Source organism: Anticarsia gemmatalis, chromosome 4 (assembly GCF_050436995.1).
Source record: "Anticarsia gemmatalis isolate Benzon Research Colony breed Stoneville strain chromosome 4, ilAntGemm2 primary, whole genome shotgun sequence".
Lineage (NCBI taxonomy): Eukaryota > Metazoa > Arthropoda > Insecta > Lepidoptera > Erebidae > Anticarsia > Anticarsia gemmatalis.
In genome coordinates, this window is record NC_134748.1 from 6,540,583 (window position 1) to 6,550,816 (window position 10,234).

Sequence of the window (10,234 nt, forward strand, 5' to 3'; positions counted from 1 at the left end):
TACTTTATCTCTCATGCTCAATTGATTAGTAAGTATACTGTTACGTTATTGTTTATTTAAACAATTAGTCAACTAATTAATTTAAACAGCATTCAACTACTTAACATAAACAAGATTTTCCGATCCAATTTTGTTATCAAATTTTTCCTCAGTATTTTTTTTTCTCTGTAGATAAAACCAATTGATTTTATTTCATCTGTGTGCAGTGTGATAAGGGAATGAGAAAACAGCCCAGGGTTTGTTATTGCCTCATTTTTATTTACGTGTAATGAATTCCTTCCGGCCAATCAACACAATGCTGATGTCCGCGGGGATTCACATTATCTCACATTTACAGTGTTTTTAACGTGAACTCATTTACATTTGGCTAAATTGTTCTGTACTAGTATCAGTTGAAGCAGAATATTCCATCTTATTAACTCAGCAAATTCATTGCGGTACGATTTTCCAATAACAGTTTCCTTGATGTGTAAGGAAATTTCCGTAGCCACTTACGATTTATTTTATTGCATATGTATCTTATACTTATACATCGTCCTGTTTAATTATTATGCCTTGGAAATAAACCGTGACTGCTCATCAATCTTAAATCGATTTATACTTAAACCAACTCAAGGCAGAAGTAGCTACTTTACATAATAGGATCCTTGTTCGTGGCATTTCAAAAATCAAACCAATTTTCATTTTCGATTTAAGATAAAATCTGTGGACGTTTAAAATTTTTACAAATTATCTTTCCACAAAGTTAAGTAATGAACTGGCTTCTCTCTGGTGAGGTAAGACGTGCTCCTTTTGAGTCACAATGTTGTGGCTCTAAGGAATTAGGACCGTAATAGTCGATTGCGTCGATTACGGAACCTCAATCGGAAAAGCGTGCACTCAGACGTTATTGAATCTTATTAGAATACTGAAATATTTCTGATAAAATCTTACTAATATTATTTATAAATGCGAAAGTTTGTGAGTATGTATGTATGGATGTTTGTTACTCTTTCACGCAAATACTACTGAATCGATTACGATGAAATCTAGAATAACATATAGACTACTTTCCCGAGGGGTTGCGGCGGGGTTTAAACGGGAAGGGTTTCCAGGCGGACGAAGTCGCGGGCAGCCTGAAGTTTATTATAAAGCAGGCGTTTTTGTTATTCCTTACAAAGAACCTAAAACTACAAGTTTATTTGTGTGTGACCCGGCCAAAGCTCGCGACCCGTGTTTCGTTGCCACAACATTAAATACTTTTAGCTATTCTTTGCAACTTCGAGTCACGTTTACTGTTTCCGATTGCCGCTTTTCCGAGGTGCGAAGTTGGGAACCGCATTTTATGTTAATAAAATAAGTTAACTGACGTTCTGTAGCGATAGCTTAGAATTTCCAGTTTTTTGACTTGTAAAAGTTCTTTTCCTATCGTATCGCATTGTATTACACTACAAAGGAAAATTTATTTTCTAGAAACATTTGTTGAATTGATTTATTTTCACTTTAATTCCAATTTTGGTAAGAAATTGTAAAGAACAGACAAAATTACTATTACAAACAAAGCTTTAAGAAATCGACATTTAGTCATCTCACAAATACAAGGTACATATCAACAAATCCACCTGGGATTGTTTACGTATATCTGCCAAAATCAGAGCCAATATATTGTCCCAAGTGAGTATTAGTTACAAGCGATGTGTGCACATGACCAGGTACTGGGTGCACATGGATGAGCACGGCGACGCGGAGGGCAACTACACCTTGCTGTCCATCGACCCGTCGCGCCCGCCCGGACTATACCCCCTTGCTGTACTCCATAAGACATCGCCGGTAATGTACATCACATTTACAAAACATATCACTTAAATTCAAATTAAAACTAATAAATAACGATCCATAATTGCAGTCTCTCGTAGTTACATAAACTTCACTCAAGCCACTCTTCCTTGTAGAAAGTTAAAATTTGTTGTAAGCAATAAGGCCAATTTTATAAATATTCTCATAAAAACACTTACATCTACATGTAAATAGTTTTGTTATCAAATATCCGAAACACGTACGCACAACGAATCTGGACGTGCCCCGAATAAACGGCATCTTTTAACCGTTTACGTCACATTTTGGCTTGGGAGATGCACTCTAGTGCCAACCGGCATATGGATACAAATCTAAAGAACTAAGGTCCTTTAAACTGGAACATTTCGTTATCCTATTACTAACTCTTTCAATATTCTCATACACGTGTATTAATACATTCACACTCTATTTCTAACAACACTGAGCTCTTTGATCTGAAGAGGAATTTCACGCATTTAATATCGCTTTATAATAATATTATAAACGTACACAGAAAAATACCAGTTCAAAGAAATTGTATAAATAATATGTATCCCACGTAGGAAGTGAGATTTCTACGAGACATGAAATGGCCTGGCGGTCAGGTGCCTCTCTCGGAGCCACCCTGCGGATTCAGAGGAGAAAAGTGCGTCAGTAAGTAGCTTGAATGTATTTTTTGTACTTGTTTTAAATTGCCATCTAAGAAACACAGGACACCCGTTGTGTAGAATGTATTCACTTTCCCCTTAATGCGCAATGTATGTTGGAGGCTAATAGAATCAGCAAGTGGGCTGGAGTACTCGATTACTAACTGTCGACAAAACGGACGCGAGCATTTTGTTTACTGGCGATCTAAAAAACTAATATGTACTGTTAGAGCCGAGGTCGACATTAAGCGCAAGGTTTGTAAGCGACAGTAAGTGGGGTGGGTCGTAAAAGCGTCGTAACGAGTCCTAGTGACAAGCAATGCGAAGCAGCGAGCCATCGGGCGCACGCGACTCCCGCTGCGACTACACCCGCCGACGGCTCCGCCTAATGCCCCCGGTCATACGATACATAATACATACCTTCATATATACCCTCGTTATACCTCACATCTACGATTAAATAGTTTACACGTTTCTACGTAATTATATTTAAATTTTAATTTAAGTAAGTATCTAGCGTTCACTCTACAAAATATTCCAAACACGATGAGGTTCTAAATTAAACTATTTCTAATTTAACTGCACATAATATACCTATTTCAACATTCTACAAGTTGAGACAGTTTCGTTGTAAAGCAGATTTTAAAATTAATTTCTTAATGAGCACTATTTTATTAACCAACATAACAACAACAGTCCAAGTAAGCAGTTTAATTTATTTTCCTAATCTTCTTATTTATAGCAACATTTTCTCACTGAACCATTCTTATAGTCCTGTAAACGTTGTAAAGGAGGAAAATTCAACCTCTTTTTATTAAAACGACAGTAGCTGGCTTAAGACGTGGGCAGTGCTTTAATTTCTTTACGCCTTAAGTCCCTCGAGATTGCGGTCCGGAAAGCCTTTGTACTACTTACACATAAACGTGTTGGCTTTTAGACTAGTACATACATTTATAATATTACTAGCTGACCCGCGCAACTTCGCTTGCGTCACATAAGATAGAATGGGTCAGAATTTTCCATGTTTTTGTAACACTTTTTACTGTTACCTACTCTGCTCCTATTGGACGTAGCGTGATGATATAAAATATGCTTTTTTTTTCACCAAAAATATTCTCAAAATTATTTATATCTCTTAGTATAACGAAGTCGCGCTAAGACATATCCACCATTAAAACAGTTGCCATGGCAACGGAATTTTGTTAATTCAATGTCATTATAATATTGATTTTTCGCGACTTCGTTGAATATTCTGGTTTTTCCCGGGAAATGCGTAATTTTCCCGGGGTAAAAAGTAGCCTATGTCCTTTCTCGGGTATCAAAATATCTCCATACCGAATTTCATGCAAATTGGTTCAGTAGTTTAGACGTGATTGAGTAGCAGACAGACAGACAGACAGACAGACAGACAGAGTTACTTTCGCATTTATAATATTAGTATGGATAATATGACACATCTTTAAGGAAAATGCTTTCAATTACATAAAGGTTGGTTAACGTAAGTGATGTCTAAATACATGAAAAAATATAGTGTCTCTATTTAATATTGATAAGTTATTTGCATCCGTGAAAATTAGATATTGAGTAACATCTAACGAACTCTCAGTAAAAGTCGATATGTGGTCGTAGTCTTTTAGAATTCGTTTCATATAAAGGAAAGTATTTCTAGATGAAATAGCTCTTTAGTCCCGACTCCACCAAACATTCTTTATTATTATATACCGTTGCAAGGAATTTAGCTCGGGGCTTACAATCTAGCCGTATAAAACAAAAGTCTATTAAAAGTAATTAAAACTCTCCTAAGCAGAGTCTATTCCGTTAACTTTGTTACATGTTTATAGTTTTAAATCGCATTTTGTATACAACTTTTAGTATCAATAAAGTTGTCTCTAAATGTCACTGGTAGCTTATTTTGTTTTGAATTGTGGTACTTAGTCAATCAGTTGTGATCAACGGGCTGCAGGGCAAAACATGACTGGCTTTAACGACATCGTAAACCGTAATCTCTGTCTTCGAGTACCAAACTAACTTGTCTCACTATGTCATAAAATTCAAAATCACGACAAAATGGACTTAGAAATGGACTTAAATCGTGTTAGAGATTAACACGATTTATTTTTCAAGAGTATTTTGAACTAAGTATTTTACCTTTTTGTTTAAGCGATTAGTTTCATATTTTTTTAATAGTCTGACTGTCTCAAATAAATGTGTGCGTTTCGTCATAGAATAACAGATATTTTCTTTTGACTTTTCGGCGTAGGTCATATAGGAGCATGGGCATTGGGTGCATCAGGGGGCACATTGGCCTTGCTTGCTCTAGCTGCTCTAGCGTTGTACAGAGGGTGGCGCTATGAACAAGAATTGGACTCATTACTGTGGAAAATCGACTTCCGGGAGCTACATCTTCCAGACGATGAGCAACGTGCCAACAAACTGAGTAGGTAAACCGATTTTATATATGTTGTTTGCATGAGTGTTGCGCAGTTTATAATATTACTTCTTTAATGAGCTTAGTCACGAATTGCATGACGCGAGAGACGGCTTTAAACTGAAGCTAAGTGAATGATTAAAACTCCTAATGGTATACTTTGTATCAAACTTAATTTATTTTGATATTTTTTAAAGCGGTGATTTATTTGCTTCATTAGATATTGAATAGACGGTTAGTCTTGCATTTCTAAGTCAGACGTATCTACATCATGCATATTAACTACGAACAGTCTGATCACGTTAATGTTTTGCATTTCATGTGCGTTGTATAAAACAACATACGTATCGCCTTAACTGTATTATCGAATACATTAACAACGATCTAGTATTGTTGCTAATGTCTTTGTAAAGTGTATAGTTTCGTTTCCTACGAGTTGGTCAGAGCTGAATTCTTCCAGCAAGATAGCAATGCGGGCGGTAACGTTAACTCTTCGACCAACGCTGTGGGTAACTCCGAGAAGAACGGGGGAGGGAGTACGGGAGGCGTTCGGTCCAGCCAAGTGTCGCTCAGCTCCAACCCAGATCTTGACTTCCGCTACTCTGCCATCTTCACCGAAGTCGCGTTCTACCGCGGTCGTCTGCTGTCTGTCAAACGTGTACGAAGACATCACATCGACATCAACAGGGAAATAAAGAAAGAACTTAAAATCGTAAGTAAATTATTCAAGTTTGCAACATAATGCAGTGTGAAATCTATGGCTTCTTTATTTTCCAAGCCATTACCGTTGACACAATTTTATTCAACTTTGCGGACTCTCTTTGTAGAGACTGGAGATAAATTCTTTGAGACGTAATAAGTACTTTTACAAACCTTTGACGCGTGGAACTTCCGAGCAAAGGATTTATGCATAATTGAATATTATTCAAGTATTCTCCGCTTTTCAAATAAAAAGTGGCTGAGTGTCCTTTCTTCCTGGTTTAGAAGAACTGGATCTTTATCATTGTTATAATAAAATTACGTTCCAATGTATGTATGTAAGTCAGGAGGATTTACGAACATTACGTAAGAAATCTGTGCAATTTACTTTGTTGTAACAGTAAGCCAACATACAAGGCTTTTCCAAAGCCTACCCTCCTTTCTGGAAACAAACAAAGCAGTTGGCATGACGGAATAACAGACTGAGAGAAATCACTTTAATACATTGGGATTTACCGCACCGACGCCGCAGGTACGATAGAAATAAATAGGTGGCTTTATCCAGCAAAATATGTTTCATAACAATAATGGTTCTGACTAGGTATCTCACATTACAAAGTACACAATGTTAGTAGCATAACCTCATAATATACTACGCATACATAAAGGACTGCCACCCACGCATTTATTTCAATACTAGACGTAAGTAAAATAAAAGGAATAAAGTCAACTCACTTTCTAGTAGGTACAAGTAAAGCTCACAAGCAAGGTGAAGTGGGTGTATAAAGACATTTGTCCAGGTGTGGATAAACACACTAACTTACACCTGTTTGCAGTTTGTACAGTTCGAATACGCTTCAAAAGTTCTTAGTTTATTTTCTCAGACTTGTAGACGGGACGTTTGAACAAAAAAGCTCTAATACGTTGTAGTAACGTTGACTTACTACCCGACCGGTCTTTGGCTCTACATTATGACGAAATATGTTTTCTTTTTAACCTTAGAGTACGTGAGCCCCGCGGCTCTGGGCGTTAATGTCGTGACGGTACTGGAACATACATAATTTTTAATAAATACTTTACTTTAATATCTTTATTTAATTATGCCTTACACGTGAATGGACCACGCGTTTTAACCGAAGGCTAAATTTTATTATGACACTTTTGTCGTCTTTTTTGGCTAATAGGCACTTATCTACTATAGTCTATAAACGTTGTGTTCGAGTTTTGCACAAGCAATATTAAACTCTAATAACATGTGGCACATGAGTTCGTATGATATTGTTGACACTTATGGACTCCGTCTTCTATTATCCATGTTTTGCACAGCAATTGCATATCAACTGAAAATAAAAGTAGATCCAGAAGTCAATAGAGCGTGCTTTGTTGATTTACTAACAAACAAAGCTCTATCTTTTATTTATATTCTAAACTCCAATACTAGAGTAATATCGCAGCATGTAACGCGTGCTATAAAATGTGTGTATCGGCAGATGCGGGATTTGCAACACGATAACGTGAACGGGTTCGTTGGCGCGTGTATCGAACCGCCGAACGTATGCGCCCTGTCCGAATACTGCACTAGGGGCAGTCTCAAGGTAAACACACGCTGATTTATCACTCTAATATATCACAATGTTATTTCAACATAGGCTTATTACAATATGTCGACTCTTGTTATTTTTGTTATTATTTATTACAGGATATTCTCGAAAATGAAGACATCAAACTCGACAACATGTTTATCGCGTCTCTGGTGGGGGATATTATTAGAGTAAGTACCGAAATAGCGTCTACTCTACCTTCACCTCTAATTTTATAGGTTTGCTAATTTAATTTTAACTTTTTAGGGCATGATATTTATTCATGAGTCGCCGCTACAGTTTCATGGAGCTCTTCGACCTTCTAACTGTTTAGTGGACGCACGCTGGGTGGTGAAACTGGCTGATTTTGGACTTAAAGAATTCAGAAAGGGAGAAATGCCTCCCACTGAGCCAAACGCTCTCAGATCTCATATTGAAAGTAATTATTATTCTCGTCTCTTGTACTTATTAAAATTATCGTATCATCACCCGATCTTCACAAAATTCTCAATAAATATTTTGTAATTACTTTATAGGTTTATTGTACCTATCACCGGAGCTGCTACGTTCAGCAGGCTGGGGTAAAGACAATACAAACATGACAGAAGACTCTCGGGAAGGCTCCCCACAGTCTGACGTGTACGCATTTGCTCTCGTCCTATATGAGTTGCACACACGCCGTGGACCGTTCGGACCGGACGCATTACCTGCGCCTACGTTATTACACCGTATCGCTGCACCAGACCCTGCGCCATTTAGGTAGGTATGTTCCCTTCACAATTGACTTGCATAGTCAATTAATACAAGCGTATGTTCACGGAATGATTATAAAGTTTAGAAATTACATTGAAACTTAAATTAAACATGGGATGTAGGGCTGTTTTGGGGCAAAATCCTCACCGCTGGGTATTTATTCTTCGCAATTTACTTACTTCTCTTATTCTCATTTCCACTTATGAAATATTCCAGGCCACCATTAGACGCACTGGTTGGTCGTTTCGACTGTGTACGTGAATGCTGTTCTGAATGTTGGGCAGAAGAAGCTGCAGCACGACCTGATTTCAAAGCTATTCGCACACGATTAAGACCGCTGCGAAAAGGAATGTCAGTATCTTATCTTACTATTCGCTTTATATTTCCTTTTTATCCCTCGAGTTTTGTTTTCAATAAGACAACACTTTTATTTAAATCGAATACTATCCGACGACTACAAGTTTAATATTGTGAGATGACTGCTTTCTCAATGCCCGTTACGTTCACTTTTGTTCACGAACAGTTTTCATAGGTATAACTTGTTTACAGGAAACCTAATATATTTGACAACATGATTGCAATGATGGAGAAATATGCAAACAATCTGGAAGCTCTCGTTGACGAGCGAACAGATCAATTACAGGAGGAGAAAAAAAAGACTGGTACGTTCAAGTTATTCAAGCTCACAAATGAAAGCATTTTACATAAAAACTCCTATAAAGTGGTGGAATATAAAAACATGTTTTTTCAGAGGCTCTATTAGAGGAGATGTTGCCGGCACCTGTAGCGGAACAATTAAAGCGAGGTCGCCGGGTCATGCCAGAAAGTTACGATTCCGTGACAATATATTTCAGCGATATTGTCGGCTTCACGGCAATGTCGGCCGAAAGCACTCCTTTACAGGTATTACACAACGCCTTATTCTTAGGCAACTCATCAAACTTAACGACTGTTTTTGTGACCATATTCTTAAACTTCTCGGTTTGCAGGTGGTGGATTTCTTGAACGATCTCTACACATGTTTCGACTCTATTCTGGAAAACTTTGATGTGTACAAAGTTGAGACTATCGGCGACGCCTACATGGTTGTAAGTAACTTTTAAATTAATTATTAGCTCTGTGTTCTGTAAACCCGTTAAAAATCATGGTTATTATGATTTTAGCCATCTTAAGTATGTAATTACTTAGATATTATTATATTTTCTAGGTATCAGGATTGCCAATACGCAATGGTATATTGCATGCAGGCGAAGTAGCTTCAATGGCCCTAGCTTTATTGTCAGCCACGCGAGCATTCCGGCTACGACATCGACCAGAACATCGACTTATGTTGCGCGTCGGAATACACTCAGGTTAGTTACTATTCGAGTCACTATTATACAACGACGATAGCAAAATCATACTTTAATGAGTTGAGAATTTAAAGATAAGTACTTCTTATAACAGTGATTTCCCGTTTCAAGTACGAATCCCGCATTCATTTACATTCACATCAATAATAGGTATAGGTAATTAATCATTAGTACTTATTTGTCTCAATGTTTACCCGACATAGCAACACTTTATAGCTATTCGACAATTACACTATAATTCCAATAATAAAATATCAAAAACGTTAACCTTAGCGTTTATTTTCAGGTCCAGTTTGTGCAGGAGTAGTTGGCCTCAAAATGCCCAGGTATTGTCTATTCGGTGACACAGTCAACACTGCCAGCCGTTTTGAATCGACCGGGGCACGTAAGTAATTTTAGCGATAAAGGCTTGATTATAAGTTTTGCTTGATCCCAAGTGAATAATAATATCCCATATTCTATCCTAACGCAATAATAAAATTATTTCCAGCCTTGAAAATTCACTGTAGTTCAGCATGCAAAGTGCTATTAGATCAATTGGGAGGCTACATTTTGGAGGAACGTGGGATAGTGTCAATGAAAGGCAAACGGGACCAGGTAACGTACTGGCTCCGTGGCGAGGAGCCCGCCGCAGCTGCTGCTAGAGCGAGACGGCGACAGGCAAGAGATGCACCATCGCACCCTGACAGAAGAGGACAACGAAGCTCGCTCAAAACTAGGAACTGGAAGAATCAAGTTGGTGGCTTGCACAGGTTTGACATTACTCAAAATTAAAATATACTTTGCGTACCCATAGCAGTTGTTCTGTTAAAATATTATTTTGACATCGTGATTCCTCTTTTAGATGTTGCAGTTTAGAATCTCCAAAAAAGTTGCGATTCGCTTCTGGAAATCATTTGGAATCACACACAGATGGTGTTTTGCATCACCGGAGTGATGAATACCTCATGGAAGTATGTA

At 37.6% G+C, this 10,234-nt stretch overlaps 1 protein-coding gene across 3 annotated transcripts in view; it reads left to right on the forward strand.

Annotated features, from left to right (window-relative positions):
* Nucleotides 1–10,234, forward strand: part of LOC142972321 (guanylate cyclase 32E) — a 32,822-nt gene that overhangs the window by 21,942 nt on the left and 646 nt on the right. Inside the window, exons 10-25 of one of the 3 annotated variants that reach the window (XM_076113345.1) lie at nt 1,692–1,809; nt 2,379–2,469; nt 4,717–4,899; nt 5,355–5,602; nt 7,080–7,184; nt 7,289–7,360; nt 7,437–7,608; nt 7,706–7,928; nt 8,139–8,273; nt 8,472–8,584; nt 8,674–8,825; nt 8,912–9,010; nt 9,130–9,274; nt 9,561–9,659; nt 9,765–10,026; nt 10,119–10,227. In XM_076113345.1, the coding sequence (XP_075969460.1) occupies nt 1,692–1,809; nt 2,379–2,469; nt 4,717–4,899; nt 5,355–5,602; nt 7,080–7,184; nt 7,289–7,360; nt 7,437–7,608; nt 7,706–7,928; nt 8,139–8,273; nt 8,472–8,584; nt 8,674–8,825; nt 8,912–9,010; nt 9,130–9,274; nt 9,561–9,659; nt 9,765–10,026; nt 10,119–10,227 (2,326 nt within the window). The remainder of the gene's footprint in view (nt 1–1,691; nt 1,810–2,378; nt 2,470–4,716; nt 4,900–5,354; nt 5,603–7,079; nt 7,185–7,288; nt 7,361–7,436; nt 7,609–7,705; nt 7,929–8,138; nt 8,274–8,471; nt 8,585–8,673; nt 8,826–8,911; nt 9,011–9,129; nt 9,275–9,560; nt 9,660–9,764; nt 10,027–10,118; nt 10,228–10,234) is intronic. The other 2 variants (XM_076113346.1, XM_076113347.1) reach the window with 2 other exon arrangements.